The following is a 20,772-nucleotide window of genomic DNA, read 5'->3' as shown; positions in this document are numbered from 1 at the left end:
ATTTCCTCGCCCTATCTGTGACCTTCTGGACCATCTCGGCCTGGCCCCTTCCCAACTGCACCCGAATGCCTGGCAGTTATTGATTTACTGCAGCATTATCTGGTGACGGATTTTGTTGGAATCCTATACGGATGATGCGGACCTTACTAGCCTCGAGTTTTTTCTTGCTCACAAGGTGCTATGCCTATAGGAGAACGTATGCAATTTCAAGGCGTCTCATGCCCTAGTCACCTTGGAGCCGTGATACCGCAAGGTAAAAGACTGGTCCCCCAAGTTCTTCTTTATATCTAGCTGCAGTTGGGAGTTTTCGGTGGGTCAGGCGAATCGCTAAGAGCTCCCCATACGGACAGACTGGGAAAAAGTTCTGGAAGATAAAGTTGTGCATTTGACGACCACTCCTTATGAAGCGAAACATCTTAAAATCGTGCAAAAATGGGGCAAAACCATCCCGACAGTGTTTTTTTTCCAATGTCCTCCTTTCTGAGGAGAGTTTGAGGAGTTCTCTTCCTCCCTTGGGCCACCTTCCCTCTGATGATAGGCTGGTTGTTAAGCAGTCCTAAGTTGCTCCGCTTCGGAAGCGTTCCTCGGACCTTCCTCTGCCAGATACGGGGGAAAAAAACCAGTCAGGAGAGCGTTTAGGCCGAGGACAGACTACTTCCCGGAGTTTAGGACCCTTTACTGTGGGAACCAATTACTTTAGAGGCTAGCCATCTGATTACTGTGGCGGTCCCAACGCCGGTTGTGGGGGGTGAACTGATGAGTAGTTTTCCCATGGTGCCTCTTCCTGCAGCGATTGGTGAGGCGCCTGGGGTTGAGGTCGAGATGGGCACCCTCCTCCAAAGTATTTTCACATCTTCCACTCCTAATGAGGGACAACATTCTTCTTCATGGATCTCTCATCCTTCCTCATCTCGTTCGGCTGTCTGGAGTCACTCTCTTGAGGCGACCAATGAGGGGGTGGAAGTTTCTTCCAACAACCGTGCGGAGGCAGAAGATTACTCAGGAGGTAAATCTCCTCCAAACGTAACAGTCCTCGGGAGCATAATGAATCTTGCTACAGATTCTCTTGTTCAGGCCGACGATGGTTTAAGGAGTTCAGTCATTGATCCACTCGTCCAGGTAGAGTCTCTCAAAGGTGGCAGTTCTATATGTGATATAACCGATAAGGGTCTGCATGACTAACCATTTGCCCGGACTGAGTATCTATTAGTGGACGACTTTCCTCCAGATGTCGCGATCGGCCCCTTCCCGGGGGGTTACCATGAGGACCTGCCTGCTCCTCCCGTGGTTTCCAGGGGACTTCTTGAATTTACAAGTCTTGCAAAAGCCCTTCCTTCTTTGTCCCAGCTACCCATGGAGGGGAGCTGAGAAGAAGCTATTGGCCGGATTGTTAAATGCTTGTCGGGGTTTCTTCCACAAGGTATGATCGTCCCTTTCCCGCCTTTTACTTTTCTTTTCCTTCCTTCTCCATTTTTCTCAATCTTTCTTTTTCATCACTAGGGTACTTCTCAGCTTGTGGCTTTTATCATGGACGATCAGGAGGCAGCCGCTCAAGAGAGCTTGAACCATGCTCGAGGAGACAGAGCGGAGAGGGAGCAGCTGAAGCTCAAACTCGAGAAGACGAGATTCGGCCTGTCGGACGAGCACAAGAGATCGAAGAAGTTAGAGCGTCACCAATGGAAGCATAAGCAGACATGGGAAGAGGAGAAGACCCAACTGGAGCGGCTCAACCAAAGTCTTCAAGACGACCTATCCCGAGAAAGGGAGGAGAAGAGGCGGTTGGAGCTGCTGAACCAGAGTCTTCAAGTCGCCCAAGTGTGGGAAGAGAAGGTCCAGTTGGAGTAGCTGAACCAAAATCTTCAGGACGCCACCCTATCTTTACAAAGGCAGCTAAAGTGGTTCCCGACACTTTGTGACAAGGTGTGTGGACACAAGGTCGCTGAAGGCTGCAAATCAATGCAGTCATTTCTTTTGGGGAGTCTGAAGCTGTGCTCGAGACCTTTCACCAATTACCTTCAGCGGCTTGTGCTTGGTGATATCCCTACTAACAAGGCATCCTTTGAAACCAACCGCGATCTGGGAAGGAATGAGATGCCAAATGCTTTTCCTGATGCAGCCGTACCTGTGCTGGCATTAGTAGAGCTGGCTAGCCTCGTTCCTGCTGTCGTTGAGCCAACCAACCTTGCTCTTGCGACTGCTGAGATGACCACCCTTGCTCCTGTTTCTGCTGAGGGTGATGCTCCTAGAGCCAACACTTAAAGACTTTATTTGTTTCATTGTACTCTTTTTTTTTTTTTTTTTTGCACATGTATTCGCATTTTGTTGTTCAACAACATGTATATATACTCATTAATGCACATATCCTTACTCGCCATGCTTTCGCCTTTGCCTATTTTTCCTTTCTTCTTTTGTTGTGGTATGGCCGGCCTAGAAAATCAGGGTAAAGGGGTTCGCAGAGCTCTTACATATCCCGCTGGCCGGTCACGTTGCGTTTGTTTATTTTCTATGGATAGTTGTTCCCGGAATGTGGCTATCGTTTTAGTCATTATTTGGGTGGCCATGTCCGGCCATACTTTTGAAGTTTTCCCGGCCTACCCTACTAGCGTCTAGTTTAATCTTTTCAACCCGACTTGCTACTTTGGCCTTTGAAGTTTCTCGGTCTACCCCGCTGGCTTCCTTTGCTTTTTTTTTTTTCCTTTTAACTTTGATTCCTGGGTTCTGAAAGCAGCCACCGATTGTTAGGTTGACCTGCTTTGTTGACTATTCGGTACCTTTGGGCCGGATAATGTTTAGAAACCCAGCGAGTTCTAAGTAAAAGGAATAAATCCCTTATAATTACCCCGTTAATTCTTTCTAAATGAGTCCAAGAAGAATTCTTCTTATCTCCTCCTTCATTCACGCCCTGTCAAGTTTCTGGCCTTCCTAGTCGCATGCTGAGTAACCGTTCACATTTTGTATACATGGCAACACAATACAATGCCAATTATATTTCTCCATTAAATGGCTTCCCTTCGATTTCCACATCATGGCTCCGTTCTTTATTGGCATTAACTCCGCATATTGTATTAGCAGATATACTTTGCAGCGGTTGCAATAATCAAGGGATTTTGGTTCTCTGGGGAAAACACGTGGCGACTTATGGTGATTCGTGGAGTTATGATGCCTTGGCAGGCCAAGCATTTACCCTACCTATATAATCTACCAGTTAGAAATTCGATTATACTCACTTCGATCTTTCTCTTTTATTCTGTGACTCTTGTTTTGCTACTTGAGTTTCTAGTTCTTTTACTTTCCTTTACTTTTTCTTCCGAAGTTCCTTTGTTTTGTTTTTCTATCTTTCATGGTTTTGTTGGATCCTTCACACTCTAGTGGGCGACAGGTCCTATGGTGGCACTCAGGTCGCTGCTGGTTGTGGCAGTTTGAGCATCAGAAGGTGGAAATGCCCATCCTTCGTTGTTGGGGTCCCAGACCCTTCGTTCTCATTCTTGTCCTTTTGCTTATTGTGCTTCCTCTTTCTTGTCCTTTTGCTTACGAGACTCGACTTCAAAACTCTTCTCCATGGTTTCAGTGGATAAGGGCTTTTGTTGCTATGGTGCTGTGGTGGTTGTCGCTATCTGACCCTGAACTCATTTCTTTCACCCAAAAACATGGTCTGCAACTTACCTTTTGGTTTCCTTGGGCCCGACAACAGTGAAGTCTTCAGGAACTTTAAGATTGTCCTTGGCCGTTTTCCAGTTTAGATCGGGCACTAGAGCACTTTTCCTCCTTGTAGCCCATACGGTCTTATGTGGCCTTATGATGCAACTTATTCCTTGTAGTTCTGCTGCTACATGATGTGATTTGTTCCTTGTAGCTTTACGACTTCATGATGTAATTCTTTTTTCTTTTTTTTTTTGTAATCATGCATAATTAATAAAATGACTTTGTGTATCTGACTGTACTGTCTCTGCATTTTCTTACTACATTGTTTCCACATTTTCCTCGCTGTATTTCTTTCACATTTTCCTTGTTGTATTTATTCCTATACTCCCCCTCCCTTTTTTTGCACTTATTACCTTTCATTGTGTGCCGCTACTGTTCATGCTTGTATATTTTGCCTTGGCATTTAGAGAGTTTATAACCTTGACCCGTTCCTTGCTTACTGATGCTTTGTGCGGTACTTTGCTTCCTTTCTATAGATTCTTCTTTCTTCAGGCAGTCGTAAGACTTAAACCCGTACTCCATTGGGGAGGGTTCAAGCTACCTCAAGCTCACCCCTTTTTGGTTCTCCAAGGAGGTAACATCTTTGGGCTGCCATTATAGCAGTCAACTCTTTCACCATGATAGGAGGTTGGGTAAGTTCTTCGGGTCGCCTCGAGGGCGGAGCCCGCTCTCCTCTGCGAGAGGGGTAAGGCTGTCTTTAGGCCGGCTTTTCCCTTTTGAGTCTCTCAGGGAGGTAAGTTGTTTGCGCAGTCTGTTACTGGACCCGCTCCGGCTCGTTGACATCAAAAGGAAAGGTAACACTTTCAATCAGGCTTGTCTAGACCCATTCTTCACTCGTAGTGGAGGTCGGGGTAAGTTTTTGAGTTGTCACAAGGGCCAAACCCGCTCTCCTCCGCTAGGAGGACAAGGCAATCTTTCAGGCCTACCCTTCCCCTTGTATCCCACAGGGAGATAATGTAACACCCCGCATTTTAGTGTATTTTTATTGAAAGATTATTTTTATTAATTCAAAAATTTATTCTCTTGTTTTGAAATTATCAGATATTTTAAATGGTTTATTTTATGATCTTTAAATTGTGAAAATTAATTTGTTATATTTTCTTTATATTTATTATTGTGATGCATTTAGATTGTTCTTTATTTTAAATTAATTAATTGTTGGATTTAATTATTTTATCTTCATTTTATCATTACGTTTAAATTATTTATTTAACTTGCTGTTTTAAAATCGTTTTCGTTGGATCATTTTCGTGACTCAAGATGTGAGGATTGGACATCATTTATTTCCCTCAATTTTCTCTTTCATCTCTTTTTCTTTCTTCTTTTCTTTTCTTTTCTTCTTTTTTCTTCTTTTTGCTTCCTTCTTCCTCTGCTTTCCCGCTCGACACCCATCTCCCTCTCTCTTCCTATGCGTTTTTCTTCTTCACCCAGCCCGCCGCCCGTGACCGACACCACCCACCGCCACAAGTTCCCTTCCCGCCGGCCATCATCCCCCATCAATCTAAGCCCCTAACTCGCTGTCGTTTCTCCCCACGCACAACACCAAGCCGCGGCGCTCCCTTCACTCCAGCGCCGCCGTCACACCACCTCCAGCCACCATTTCTTGACCACTTCATCATCGACCTCATAGAAACCCAATGGACCCAACCCCAGCTCCGATCTACCACCGGTGAGCCTATCTATCCCCATCTCCGATTTGGGCATTTTTTGCCTAAAACCACCCTCTATGCCGCCACCCACGGCAAACCACCACCACCATTGGTTTCACCGACCTCTCTAAGCCCTATCCTATCAATTTCGGGTCTTGGTTTGTCCCCGTTCAAAAGTAGATTTTTGAGACCCACGGCCACAATGTATTTTACACTGTTACGTTGCTGAGCCGCCACTTCTTGCAGTTTCGTGATCCTTCGAAAATCATTATATAGCACTGTACGTATTTTTCCAAAGACTGTCGTGATTTAAATATATTTTTGCACTAACCCATATTATTGTGTTTTGGTTGGTTATGCCGGACTGAGTCTGAGGAGTTCGGGGGTCAGATAGATTGTGGACGGAGTTGTGTGTTTGGTTTGCATTGTGAATTGTTGGTTGTTGGTATGGCGTTGTTCATGTACATAGCATATTGCACGCATGATCATGTTTGTAAATGAAACTGAGTTTTCGTGTACATGCATTCATATTCATGTGTTTTATGGAAACTGGGTTTTCATGTGAGAATGGATTTTGGGTGCGTGTGTATCACGACCCCAAGTCGAGATGGGGCATTATCTCAGTGGAGCTCCTCTGGTCCCTCGGGAGCGGAATATACTGAGTGACGTCCCCTGGGTTGTCGCTGGGCGACAACGGGATTGGATGAGATGGTCTCGTGCCGACTCTGTGGCCCCTCTACTGGCGGGGGCTAGAGGATGCTTGCCACGAACGCGCTGGGAGCGGAACTGGGCATCGCTACGAAACCAGGACGTGCGGATGGTCTCTAGGGAAGATCATGGTGCATATGGTTAATGGATTGATGGGTTATTTTCTGGGAAAATAGCGTGTGTTGAATAAAAGGATTTGTATGTGATTCATTTTCTGGGAAAATGATGTTTTATTGATTTGGGTCATTTTCTGGAAAAATAACGGATTACTATTTTTGGGCCAAAATTGGATTTTTGCGTGTGTTGGAAAATATCCATTTTCGGGGAAAATGATATTTTGGATTTGATGCATATTTCATCATATGCATGCATGTTGGTTGCATCAATATGTTTTTATCCCGAGAGTTGTTTGGTTTATACTTACCTGTGGTACCATTTTATGGTGTGATGCAGATGAGAATGACGAGCCTTAGCTTGGCTCCATTGGCAGAGTGATCTGGGATTGCTCATGTTTATCGAGATTCGTTTTTATCAATTATTTATGTATTACCTTTGTAATATATTTGGGATGACTGTATAACTTTTTAAGGATAATTTGTTTTGAATATTTGTATTTAAAATTCTGGTACTTAGTTGACTATTATAATATCCGCTGCGACTTTTATTGTGCACATTTGCTTGTTGCACACACTTGAGTACATTTCTTTGGGATGCGTGACCGTGTTGTCATCATCCCGACTTCATGATTCCAGTATTTTTTTTGTACGTGGGAGTCAGGGTATCACAGGTGGTATCAGAGCAGTTCGGCTCTGGGTAAACTCACATGTCCCTTAGGTGAAGTACCAGAAATTTTTATTTTTTTAAAGTTGTAAGTTAAATTATTTAATTTAAAGTATGTTGTTTTTATTGGTTTTATTTATTTTATTGTATTCTACTTGTTTGTTTATTTTATATTTTTTTGTTTTATTTTATGGCAGGTTATTTTATTTATTTTTTAATTATTTTATTGTGTACTGCTTCATCGTTTTCTTCATTTTGTCTTATGATATTTTATTGTTGGTTTTATTCTATTTTATTTTATGTTGTATTGTCATATTTTAATTTATTTTGCTACAGTCGTATTTTAATTTGCTTGAGTTGAAAGTGGGGTTAAGGGTTACGCTATGGCAGGAAGATGATACGATCGAGAATGTTATTGTTAAGCTTAAACATTTAGTGTAGTAGGCCTGAACTCTTGGCGATTGGTTTGTTTTTAATATCGAGGCTCGAACGACATGGTCTGGGTGAACTCTATGGAGTAGGAACTCAAGTCGCAACTGAGGAGGGAAATAGTTTTAAATCGCTTAGGTTAATTGAGGTTGTAGCCTCAGTAGAAATTATGTAGTGAGTTTATGGAGTAGGAGGTTGTAAGTTCAACGAACTTCAAGGTTAGATTTATGAGAAGTTCATCTAAGGTTTGAGATCTTATAATTTTTAGGAAATAAGTTTATGGGATTTAAGGTGGTAGGTTCAACAAGCAATTGAGAGATTACTTAGATTAGAAGTTTTCGATCTTGTCGACTTTGATAAGCAGTTTTATAACATTTGGGGCTTTAGAATTTACAAGCTTTATAAGGTGAATGTTTTAGATTGAAGGTCATTGATCTTGAGGATTTCGGCAAATGATTCTTATCTGGTTTATGGTTTTAGAATTGCAGTGTTGAAGGGCTGAATTATAATTGGATTTGAGTTCTTAGTTTTGTAGACTTGGTACGCTAGCTTGATCTTTTCTGGCGATTGAATAGTTGGTAACCATTAAAATAGGATTGATCAGAGTTGAGTTACTGATATAAAAATTTTTCAGGAGAGAATTTCTTTGGAGATAGAAGGAAATGATCTAGTTCATGTATTTTCTAGGGATTGAAGATGTTGATCTTGTTAAAAAAAAAATGATTGTTTTTAGCTCGAGGTTACAGTAACGGGTTAAAGATTTAATCCATATCAATTTTAAGGATAATAGATAGTGCGGATTTAGGAAATGATTCTTGTTGATTTCGAGGATATAGGTCCAAATGATGAAAATGGTAACGATGGATCACTTGCATGTTTGGAGGCTTTTTAGTTTTGACTAAGGGTGCATGAGATCGATGTGTAGTAGTGGTGAGTGTGTATGCATTTCGGAGAGTACAGGGGGGTCCTTGTCTCATTTTTGGCTTGGAAGAAGTGTCTTAGGTAGATGTTGAAGATGAATAAATACAATAGTATTAAATTCAAGTGATTTTGGCTTAGAGTTTTTTTTTATGAGTCGATCGAAGTGTGCAGTCGAAGTGGGTTACTCAATGGAATGATGGTTGGTAATAATTATTGTGATTATCTACAGGAATTAATTGTGACTTGAGGTTACCTAGGAGTTTAAATTTTGAGGTTATACTTTCTTTGGAGATTGAGCATCCAATTGGTTGAATTAAGGAGATTGTTATTTAACTTGAACAGAGATGGATGGGTCGTCATGTATGGGGGAGGATAAGATCTTGGAAGTTGAAGTTTAGGCATCAATGGTGGATGATATGATCAAGTATGTGAGTTAATAAAGCATTAGGATCCTTGGGTGCTTTGCTTTGGCTTTTGGTGGATTGATGATTTGAACAGTATGGCTTGCCTTGAGGTTTAGTAGTGATGTGCTATTAAAGGAACTAGTCGTACTAATACTAGCTTATAGGAGTAGAAGTAGGTGGGCAAGTTACCAAGAAGGTTTTGATAATGTTTTGGTGAAGTCAATGATGGTTCGTAATGAGTTTAGTCACCGCTAGATTAGATGTTATTCTGAATGTAGGTGACGAGCTTTTGGGTTTAAGTTGTCGGGTAGAGGTTATAGGCGCTCTTATTGGTTGGCCGAGTTGGAATCGAGCCTTTTAAGGTATGCTCCTTATCTTAGATGAGATGGGCGTATTTTGGGGTAATGTTACTTGTTTGCAATTTGGGATGTTGAGGTTGATTGATATTGGTTTCCTGTCAATGATCATGGATGTATTTTGCAGAATATTGATTTTGATCAAGGCAGTGGGAGTTAATTAAGGAATATGAGTGATAACTCCTGGTTTTGGGAAAGAGAGTATTTTCTACCAAAAGGTGGTAAGAGTTTTCTGATTAGTAGGTATGGAGCCACCTTGTACTCGATAGTGTCTTTTTATGAAGACATAAATTTTATGCATGTGGCGAATTATCAGAGTGCGCAGCAGAAGCGTGAAATTTGTGGTTATAGTTAGGAGTTCGGATTTTGTGCTGATCTTGAGGAATTAGTGGTGACTTGAATTTTTGAGACGATACTTGTAATTGGAGATTAATCATTTGGTTGTGCAAAATTTTTTATTGATGGTTAACTTTGGAAGTGTCCATTAGGTTACCAAATGTAGAATACAATGAAGGATTAGAAATTATAGCATAGGAGTCGATTGAGGTTAGCACAGATTATTGTACGGAGCTATTAATCATTAGAATTTATTGGATGTTGTATTAAGGTTATTGAGGAAATGAGATTTTGGATAACATCTTAAAAATACTGGATGGGAGATGCCATTGGAAGTCTAATGTGAGTATGATGGAATTGCCTATGGGAGTAGACTTGAGAGAGCATTACTTACGCTTTTGGGCGTTGGTGATGGTATGTTGTCTCAAGCGTGTTTTGGTTGTATCATGTATCCTGTTTTAGCGTGATGTATGGCCTTACAAATTTTGAGAACGAAATTTTTCTTAAGGGGGGAGAATGTAACAACCCGCATTTTAGTGTATTTTTATTGAAAAATTATTTTTATTAATTCAAAAATTTATTCTCTTGTTTTAAAATTATCGGATATTTTAAATGGTTTATTTTATGATCTTTAAATTGTGAAAATTAATTTGTTATGTTTTCTTAATATTTATAATTGTGATGCATTTAAATTGTTCTTTATTTTAAATTAATTGATTGTTGGATTTAATTATTTTATCTTCATTTTATCATTACGTTTAAATTATTTTATTTAACTTGCTGTTTTAAAATCGTTTTCATTGGATCATTTTCGTGACCCAAAATGTGAGGATTGGACCTCATTTCTTTCCCTCAATTTTCTCTTTCCTCTCTTTTTCTTTCTTCTTTTCTTTTCTTTTCTTCTTTTTTATTCCTTCTTTCTCTGCTTTCCCGCTCGACACCCATCTCCTTCTCTCTTCCCGTGCATTTTTCTCCTCCACCCAGCCCGCCGCCGTGAGTCGTCGGTGACCGACACCGCCCACCGCCACAAGTTCCCCTCCTGCCGGCCATCATCCCCATCAATCTAAGCCCCTAACTCGCTGCCGTTTCTCCCCACGCACAACACCAAGCCGCGGCGCTCTCTTCACTCCAGCGCCGCCATCGCACCACCTCCAGCCACCATTTCTTCACCATTTCATCCTCGACCTCATAGCAACCCAATGGACCCAACCCCAGCTCCGATCTACCACCAGTGAAGCCTATCTATCTCCATCTCCGATTTGGGTATTTTTTGCCTAAAACCACCATCTACGCCGCCACCCACGGCAAACCACCACCACCATTGGCTTCACCAACCTCTCTAACCCCTATCCTATCAATTTCGGGTCTTGGTTTGTCCCCGTTCAAAAGTGAATTTTTGAGACCCACGGCCACATTGTATTTTACACTGTTACGTTGTTGAGCCGCCACTTCTTGCAGTTTCGTAATCCTTCGAAAATCATTATATAGCACTGTAAGTATTTTTCTAAAGAACTATCGTGATTTAAATATATTTTTGCACTAACCCATATTACTGTGTTCTGGTTGGTTATGCCGGACTGAGTCCGAGGAGTTCGGGGGTCGGATGGATTGTGGACGGAGTTGTGTGTTTGGTTTGCATTGTGAATTATTGGTTGTTGGTATGGCATTGTTCATGTACATGGCATATTGCACGCATGATCATGTTTGTAAATGAAACTGGGTTTTCGTGTACATGCATTCATGTTCATGTGTTTTATGGAAACTAGATTTTTATGTGAGAATGGATTTTGGGTGCGTGTGTATCACGACTCCAAGTCGAGATGGGGCATTATCTCAGTGGAGCTCCTCTGGTCACTCGGGAGTGGAATATACTGAGTGACGTCCCCTGAGTTGTCGCTGGGCGACAACGGGATCGGACGAGATGGTCTCGTGCCGACTCTGTGGCCCCTCTGCTGGCGGGGGCTAGAGGATGCTTGACCACGAACGCGCTGGGCGCGGAACTGGGCATCGCTTGTTGCGTAGTGGGTGCTTGGCCACGAACGTGCTGGGTGCGGAACTGGGCATCGCTACGGAGCCAAAACGTGCGGATGGTCCCTAGGGGAGATCATGGTGCATATGGTTAATGGATTGATGGGCTATTTTCTGGAAAAATAGCATGTGTTGAATAAAAGGATTTGTATGTGATTCATTTTCTGGGAAAATGATGCTTTATTGATTTGGGTCATTTTCTGGGAAAATAATGGATTACTATTTTTGGGCCAAAATGGGATTTTAGCATGTGTTGGAAAATATCCATTTTCGGAGAAAATGATATTTTGGATTTGATGCATATTTCATCATATGCATGCATGTTGGTTGCATCAATATGTTTTTATCCCGAGAGTTGTTTGGTTTATACTTACCTGTGGTACCATTTTATGGTATCGTAGATTTTGATGCAGATGAGGATGACGAGCCTTAGCTTGGCTCCGTTGGCAGAGTGATTTGGGATTGCTCCTGTTTATCAAGATTCGTTTTAATCAATTATTTATGTATTACCTTTGTAATATATTTGGGATGACTGTATAACTTTTTACGGATAATTTGTTTTGAATATTTGTATTTAAAATTCTGGTACTTAGTTGACTATTATAATATCCGCTGCGACTTTTATTGTGCACATTTGCATGTTGTACACACTTGAGCACATTTCGTTGGGATGCGTGACCGTGTTATCATCATCCCGACGTCACGATTCCCATGTTTGTTTTGTACGTGGGAGTCGGGGCATCACAGATAAGTTTGGACAGTAATTTGGATGACCGCTCTTTGCCGTGATAGGAGTCGGGGTAAGTTGTTCAGGTCGCCTTAAAGGCAGGATCCGCTCTCCTTTAAGGGAGGAATAAGGTCACCTTAAGGCCGACCTTTCCCTGTTGAGTCTTGCAGGGAGGTAAGTTGTTCGGACAGTCTGTTACTGAACCTACTTTCGCTCGTTGATATCACAAGAAAGGTAAGTGTTGGGTTAGGCTGGTGTTGATCTCACTCTTCGTTGCAATGGAGGTCGGGGTAATTTATTTGGGAGGGCCATGGGGCCAATCCTACTCTCCTCTACAGGAGGGATAAGGCCACCCTTAGGCCGACCTTTCCCTATAGTGTCCAGCAGGGAGGTAATTTTTAGGGTCGTTTGTTACTAGACTCATACCCGCCTGTTGACGTCTGCTAGGAAGGTAAATTTTTATCTTCGGGCCGCCATTGGCTGACCCGCACTCTGCCGCGAGAGGGATAAGGTAACCCTTGAGCCTACCTTTCTCTATGGTGACCTGCGAGGAGGTAAGTTGTTGATGACCTTGTCACCGTAGATTTCGTTAGCCGTGCTTTTATTGTTGGTGCCTTACTGATAATATGAGAGCGTGTAGCAGATATTTGCATTGTACTGAAAAGTTGTGTTTTATTAAATAAAATGGAATGTACAAGCTCGGTGAAGAGATGTTACAAAATTTAGGGGACTCGGAATCCCTGTCTGGGAAGGTCGTCGACCATCCTCTTCTCCAAATCAACTCACCATCCTTTCCTGTCTAGAAACTGGCAGGGCAAATTGTAGATGGAGGCTTGCCGTAATTTCTTCGGTAGTGCCCGGCCTATTTTGTCCTTTTGGTGTTGTCCAAGGCTGACCCTTCATCCATCTACTTCAGCTCCTGTACGTAGCATTCCCTCGCTGACACTTGCTTCCCTCGGACTCCCCCCCACTCCCTAGGGGGTTGGGAACTTCATTTTGAGGTAGTAGGTCGACGTGGGCCTCCCGATGATGGTATTGTATGCTGACGGAGTTTTCACCACCAGGAAGTCGACCATACTTCCCACCAGGACGGATAGCGTGATGGTTCCCACAGGCTGGACAATGCTTCCAAAGAAACATTTTAAGGGCATGGGGGTGGGCAGTAGCAGGGAGGCCTCAATACCCATCTGGACAAATGCTTCCCAAAACAAGATGTCTGCGAAGCTCCCGTTGTCGATGAAGATTCTGCATGTGGTGAAATTGGCGACGAGTATTGTGACCACTAGGGCATCGCTATGGCTTCTTCATCAGCCTCCGTGAACGAGATGACTAGAGTGGGGTCACCCCTTCGTTGTTTGGCAGGATGATACTCAGCCGAGTATACCTCGTAGTATCAGGTCCGCCTGACATGTGCTTCCCTTCCTGAAGAGGTGATGCCCCCACTTGCGAACCCTCCAACCATGGTTCAAATCTCCCTAATGGGAGTTGCTACCTTGGTGGTGGATGGGGGCGATCTGGCATTGGCCCTCTTAATGCTAGTCACTAATGTGCCAACCACCTCGATCCTGGCTCCTTTTCCTCGATCTTCCCCTTGTCCCTTGCTCTTGTCTTCTGGCCAGGGAGCAGAGGCGTCTCTACTGTTCCAAATATTCATTTCTTCCTCCTGAGAAGAAACAGTCTTCGATGTTGTTCAAGGTAGACTAATGGTACGTGCAGTAGCGGCACACTGTTCCCCGATCGTCCTCCTTTTGAATGGTGAACGTGGGCTAGTCATACAATGGTCCGAGTCCCTTTGCCAGAACTTCCTCTCGTTGTTTCTCCTTGAAGCCCTTTTCCCCTTTCTCATGGGGCTTGGTCTTGGTTGGGGCATTCTCCTTCCTCTTCGTGCGCTCCATTTCCTTTCTTTGCAACTCTGCCAATGCCCGGATAGTGTCTTCCACGTTGATGGAGTTGTCTGCCTAGTCCATGAATTCCCGCAACTTCGCGGGAGTCCGCCCGGCCAGTTCTGCCATGAATTGGGAGCGTGGCCAGAAGTCTCCTAGGAGCACCACCAAAGTTATCTTCTCGTCTTGGTCGTCGGTGATCATGCGCTCTCTGTTGAACCAAGCCATGTAGGACTTCAGGCTTTCATCTTTTGTCTGTTTAATAGTGAGGAGGTATGCAGTCGGGCGCCGCCTCCTTCAACTAGACATGAATTGGGTTAGTAACAGTCTGGCTAGCTCGCCGAAGTTGTCCACTAATTTAGGGCCTCAGATCAATGAGTCTCATCCCCTGCAGCACCATCCCTCCTACAGGTCATGTACAAAGAATTCTCTTAATAGGCCGGATTCATGGCTTTCTGTACTGGGCCGAGCTTGATAGGGCCTTTTGGGCCTTAAGGGGAAAATTCCCTTATAGGAAGGATAGGAAGTATCAACGGGCCCCATATAAGAAAGAAAGTTTAGGCTATTTGCACTCGTAGTTTCTAAACATGAAAAATAATAGTTGTAGTCATGAGTTTGCAAGTATCATATAATCACTTTGAAAAAAAATGAATATATACAGGATCCACATAAAATAAATTAAATTTTTAATAGTGGACATCACTCTTTTTCAAAACGACTATACGACGCTTGGGCACTCCACGACTGCATATAACATTATTCTTCTAAAATTGATATAGAAATATGTCACATTTAATAATTGATAGTATTAAAAAGTATTTAAATTTCTAACTTATTTTATTATTATAATAGCCCCTTGAAAGCATCAAAAGTACTCCAAAAAAGTATATAGAATAGAGTAATTCTATATACAACTGTGAACTACGTAAACGCTGCGTAATCGCTTTGAAAAAGAGTGGATTCTACTATTAATTTTTTTTTTATATGGGTCTCATGTTTTATTCACTTTTTTCAGAACGATTACGCGGTGGTTGCACAATTCACGATTGCAAATATATTTCCTCTATATAATATAGGCCACCAAGAACTCTACCCAATTTTTGTATTGAGGATTGCATTTTTAAAAAAAATATATTTTTTAATTCCTTTTAAACATTTCAAAAAAATTACAAACGTATTTGAAAATACTTCCTTAACAATTAAGTAAAAAAAAAAGTAATCAGTATATTTTTTGGATAACTACTCTAGATGAAAGTGGCATTTCCACAATACAATTTAATTTGAAGAGAAGTTGTATCGAATTATAGTTTGAGTAATGAAAATCTCACAATGAGTCTTTTAGGGGAAATCCACAAGACAGTATAAAAATTCGCATTGTCTCAAAGATTTCTCGTAAATGTATTATCATTAAAAAATTCTAAACACCACACTACCATCTTACTTTCATCCCACTATATAAGATGTGGCACATTTATCACCATTAGATGATCTTATATTAAAATATTCTTTATCATCTAATGATGATAAATATGTCACATCTTACATAGTGAAATGAAATGGGATGGTGGTGTAGTATATAGTATTACTCATTACCACCATTGTTTTAAATACCGGCCGGTACCAGCCACTTATCCGGTATATGTATTACATATATTTCGTACCAGCCCAAATACCGAGAGTATCGGCCGATATTTCGGCCTTTAATTTTTTCTTCTTTTTTTTTTTTTCTATTTTTTCAAACTACAAACTCATTTTTTTACTCTTAATTCTGACTAGGCTACTTATAATTTATATGTGTGTGTTTATATATAATTTATTCATATATAGACTATTATTTTAGAATATAAATTTTATATATATTTATATATATAATTTATTCATATATTGACTATCTTGAAATAGTATATGAAACAGTACCAGTACTGAAATATTTTGTTTCAATGCCTTAATCGATACGGTGTCCAATACGGTATTCAAAACTTTGATTACCACTCTTTTAGTTTATTCTTATATTTTTAGGGCCGTACTGTTATACGGCCGTTCTTATTGTTGAGTTTGATCGTTTGTTTCTTCTACTTTTTATAATATTTAAAAAAAACGATTTATGAATTTATCAAAAATATATTATTTTAATTCATACTTGCAAACAAATTGTTAACAAGTAATAGGTCTATCATTTTTATTTTTATAAATTATAGGTCAACTTTCACGACATTTTTATAAATTTATCAAAACTAAAAATGCATTATGGAGCTTTGACTTAAGAAAAATGCTAGAGTCACCCACATTTGGGTCCCGATTGGAGTCCGATGAAATTTTTTTTATTATTTAATAATTAACGAAGTAGTTTTTAGTGATATTGTAAAAAATTTAAGAATATAAAAAATGAAATTATTATTATTATTATTATTATTATTATTATTATTATTATTATTTATATTATCCTTCTCGAGACCGGTTTCGTTTTACATCCTTGGAGGATGTACTGCTCTTGACTTAAAAAGCCCACGAACCAGAATAACAAATAAAAAAACAGCCACTGAACAATGGGCTTTGTGGTGGTGGACTCTTAAACTCTAATAGGGGTCAAGGCATTTCTCAATTCCTACTCTGGAACCTAAACCCCAGCCATGCGCTACCTCTTAATCCCACTCCGATGCCGCCGGCTATTCCTACTCCGGTCAGCCCGCTTCAGAGTTCCGACCACATTAGCTCCACCGACGCCTCCCAAACCCCTGAGAAAGTCCCAGAGCTTCACATTCCACGACTCGACTTGGGATGACCTGTATAACTGGATGTCGAGTCTGAGCATTAAAATAATCTAAAATTAATATATGATTTAATATAATATAAGCTGAAAGTTTTGCTTCATTTAATATGGGAATATAACTTTATATTAGTAAATAAAATGGTGATTTATTATTAGAATAAGGAAAATGTAAGGAAATAAACATCCTCTCAAGTTATTTAACTGAATTTAAGAGTCCTATAATATTTATGTTTATTTAATATTGTCCGAACTATTTATACAGACAATAATAAATATTGTAGGACATACTTTATGTATTTTGCCACTTGAAATGCTCAACTTCAAACAAGAACTTAAAACATGTATTTTACAAACAGCATTAAACATAAATTAAGTATCCTAAAACGAGAATTGCACATCATAAAACAACAAATTCACTAATTTTCTAAATTAAACATGACAACTTGACTGAGGCATCTCAAAATGGGGACTTTTCAGCATACAAAAAGACAAAAACATCTACTTAACTTGTGGTTGTAACTCAAGAATTTCACTACCCACGACTTATCCCCAACCTGCTCAAGCATCACTACTCTTGAAAACTCTTTCTACTACAGTCCGCACAAAAAACAGATGTTCAAAAGTACACAACACAGAACACTGTCTTTTCACAGATCATAGTATTCAAAATTAGCTTAATTTGCTAGATTAACTTGAGTATTTGCTGTTTACTGATGCCGGTACACTCAGATCTCTTACCATGAGATTGATGGCTATTTGTAATTCCAATGCCCTTCATCAACTCAAATACACAAACATCACCTTCTTCTAATTTATTATCCCGGGCAAATGCTCTCCAACCGATAGAAAGTTCAGTTTTTCTACGACTGCCTAAATCTCTAGAAATGTATTGGACATGCCAAGTTTTCCCACCTGAAACCAGGAGGATGACATTGCCAGGCTTCTGATCACTCAAATATTTCTCTGCAAACTTGCGTGGTATGTTCTGAAGGGTTGAGTAAAGGAAAAAGCAATTAGGAAAGAAAAATCTTCAACTAATTGAAATCTATTCAATGAATAATTCTAGATATAGTTATGGATTGTGCAAGTACCGTATACTCCTTTAAAAAAAGAGTAGAATCAATCATTAAAAAATTAAATTTTCTAATGTAGATCTCATCTTTGCTCACTATAACTGTAAATATCATTTCTTGAATATGTAATTAATGCATGTTATCTGTTTAAATTGAAGTTGACAAAGGTTGCGATGCTTCAACATGCTTTGAACGGAAAGTTTACCAAGTTGCATTTGCCGTAGGCGTATAGTGTGCCCATGGAGACCATAAAAAATGGATTTTGAGAATTGAAAGCAATAGCACTCTCAAGAGCCCTAGCTTTTTCAGTAGCTGTCCGTTTTTTATTCCTAAAAATATGAGATTGAAAGCACATGATGGGAGATTTAGGCATGCTTCCACCTTCTCCTTTAGAAGAAAAATAAAGTCCCCCTGTCCCAGATCAACATACACGAAAAAACTTGAATCAGCAGATATCAACTTGATAGTTTGACCTGCCTACAGAACATATGCAAAACATATTCAAGATCTTTTGCCTTCAAATTAACCTTTGTGTGAAAGTAGGTGAAAAACATGTTTCCCTTCATATCTGATGTTCTCCAGATATAATCGTGCTCTAAACAAGTTCTTACCTGGAAATAGAGGGCATTGTTCTTCATTTGCACGGAAAATTATAACTTTGAAAGAAACTTTAATGCCCTTAATCAGTTCAAACGCACAAACGTCGCCTACTTTCAGATTATTGTCCAGTGAGAATTCCTTCCAACATAAAAATTTGCCTGCACTGTACTTAACAAACCAGTTTCTGCCATCCGAAACCCGAAGGACCACATCACCAAAAGTCATATTCAAATAAGTCTTTGCAAATTTTGATGGTATATTCTGAGAGTAAGAAGAAGAAAACTTAGAAAGGTTAATAAAATCCTCGTAATTGAGTACAGAACTGAAAAGATTTGAAGGTGCTAGAACTTGTGATGATGAAGTGGGTTTCAAATTTAAAGCTTACCAAACACCATCCAAATTGCACATATGATGGTTGCATGACAACCATAAAATATGGGTTTTCGCGTTTGAATCCACTTGCTTTCTTAAGAGCTCTTGCTTTTTCAATCAAAGTCAATGGTCGAGTCCTTGTAAGAACCTCCGACTTTGGACATCCAACTTCGTTGGTAGAAATGCCTTCAACAGCTTTTGTTGACAATCAAATGATAAGGTGACATAATTAAAAACTTTAACCCGAAGATCAGAGAAATCAAATTAACTGTAATATATAAGATTCCGGACCTTCAAACTCTTGCTTGGTCGGATGCAGATTTCCTTGTGCTTTTAGCTTCTTAGGTTTTACCTCTTTAGGTTGAGTGCGGTTTGGTGTAGAATGAGGAACCCATTTAGGTAGATTGGAGATTTTCTCAGTTTTTGCACTTGGATTCGTTCTCTTCATCTTTTGAGGCCTTGGATCGCATGGCAACTTCTCCCTTCTTTTGTATGTTCTAAAGCTATCTAATATCTCCACAGAACTATCATTTTCAGTTTCTTCCTTTGGTGAAACTTGGAGTTTTTCACCAAAATTTCCCCCCTTAACTTGGGAGCTGTGGGTGGGATAATCTATTTCTGTTGCACTCATATCAAATATGAGTATATGAAAGCGAGAATTTCCTTCATATCTGAAAACTAGAAAGTGTCCCGGCTTCACAGAGTAGTACTCCATGAACTCTTGCCAACCCTTCTGTAACCAGATTTCACCATCACATCTCGTCAATTCTAATTTCCATTCAGCACCATTTGGAAGATTAAGAAATGCTAGGTTTGACAACCCTTCTCCATGTTTCCTTACAAACCTTCTCGGAATCATCTGTAAAGAATCTATGTTTAAGTTTACATATAAAAAAAAAAAAAAAAAAAAATGTAGCAGAACACATCAAACACGACACACAGTTCTTGTCATGCATTTGAAACCCTAAAATTTGGGTTGACACTTGAGACTTTCTTACTTTTACTGTCACTTGATAGAAAACACTCTGTTTCTTTAGAGGCCAACAAACTGAACTACTCTAAAGTTACAAACTGAAATGAAGCAAATAAAAGGATTTTCCTTGTTTATTTTGTAGTATACAGGAAATAGTTTAGTCTAAGTTCAGCCAGTACTAGTTGTTATGACAGTTTATAAACTTTCGAAGTTTAAGAACCTAATGGCTTTAGACTCGCTCTGCTCTCTGTGTGTTCAGTATCTTACAGCAAAACCAAAAGAAACAGTTCTTTATTTGATTATTTTTCACAAAACAGCAGTGTCAAATTCTTGAATCAGATGAACAGAAATGAATATGCTGACAAGCTTCCCATGTCGTAAAGAATCAGCAAGAATTATCTTGAAAAAATGTGGAGCTTTCACCGCAACTCCCGGACTTCGATCGTCTCTCTTGCCTTGAGAAGCCATAGTTAAACCTGAAGTTTTCCCAAGTAAGGATCAGAGTAAAGTGTGAAAACATGAGCTTCTATTAACAGTGCCAACATGCTGGGTCGTTGTGCTCAATAATACAGAGATTTATTGTTACCTCATTGGTACAGATGTGAATTCTGACACAAATCAGTTCATAATTACTTTCTAGCTTCTTTACTTGGTAAAGGTATTTGTTTTAACTTGCTTCAGATGGGGAATAAATAGGAGGGTCAGAGTTCATCGAAGGCTGATGAAGAGCTATTAATCCAATTGCAGAGAGAGTCTGCTTTTGCCTGACATCTTGTAAGATATACATGAAGGGTTGAAAAACATTTCCTTACTGTTTACGTTTCTGTTATGAATTCAGGCATTCGTTCCTCACCAGATTCTCATGTAACACCTGGATGCAGAAAGTGTCCCCCTTAGCAGAGTTTCCTGTTTCAAAAAATACGTATACTCAATGCATGGGGTTTTACACCTTCCAATAGTCTAGGACTCTAGAGATAAGGATTAGACCGTTGAAGTTCAGGGTAAATGGATGACAGATTGGAGGAGTCGAAGAGTCGAGAGTGAGGATTAGAATCCAGTTT

At 40.2% G+C, this 20,772-nt stretch overlaps 1 protein-coding gene across 1 annotated transcript; it reads right to left on the bottom strand.

Annotated features, from left to right (window-relative positions):
- Positions 1-17,053: 17,053 nt before the first annotated feature.
- Positions 17,054-20,374, bottom strand: LOC121235873 (B3 domain-containing transcription factor VRN1-like). Its single transcript, XM_041132307.1, has 6 exons — positions 20,075-20,374; positions 19,030-19,597; positions 18,752-18,933; positions 18,378-18,627; positions 17,972-18,177; positions 17,054-17,678 (listed from the first exon to the last, which is right to left on the bottom strand). Exons 1-6 carry the CDS (start codon positions 20,177-20,179, stop codon positions 17,376-17,378), a joined length of 1,614 nt encoding a protein of 537 aa, XP_040988241.1. The 5' UTR covers positions 20,180-20,374; the 3' UTR covers positions 17,054-17,375.
- Positions 20,375-20,772: the final 398 nt, after the last annotated feature.

Source organism: Juglans microcarpa x Juglans regia, chromosome 1D (genome assembly GCF_004785595.1).
Source record: "Juglans microcarpa x Juglans regia isolate MS1-56 chromosome 1D, Jm3101_v1.0, whole genome shotgun sequence".
Taxonomy (NCBI): Eukaryota; Viridiplantae; Streptophyta; class Magnoliopsida; order Fagales; family Juglandaceae; genus Juglans; species Juglans microcarpa x Juglans regia.
The sequence above is the reverse complement of the archived record's forward strand: the minus strand, read 5'-3'. Positions and strand labels throughout refer to the sequence as shown.

Bases quoted from the DNA above. Each gene is read 5' to 3' on its own strand.
- LOC121235873 (XM_041132307.1), bottom strand. From the start codon at position 20,179: ATGGCTTCTCAAGGCAAGAGAGACGATCGAAGTCCGGGAGTTGCGGTG. The intron at 18,628-18,751 runs GTAAGCTTTAAA...TCTTACTCTCAG, and splicing joins TGCAATTTGGATGGTGTTTG to AATATACCATCAAAATTTGC. The intron at 17,679-17,971 runs GTAAACTTTCCG...TCAACCCTTCAG, and splicing joins CCTACGGCAAATGCAACTTG to AACATACCACGCAAGTTTGC.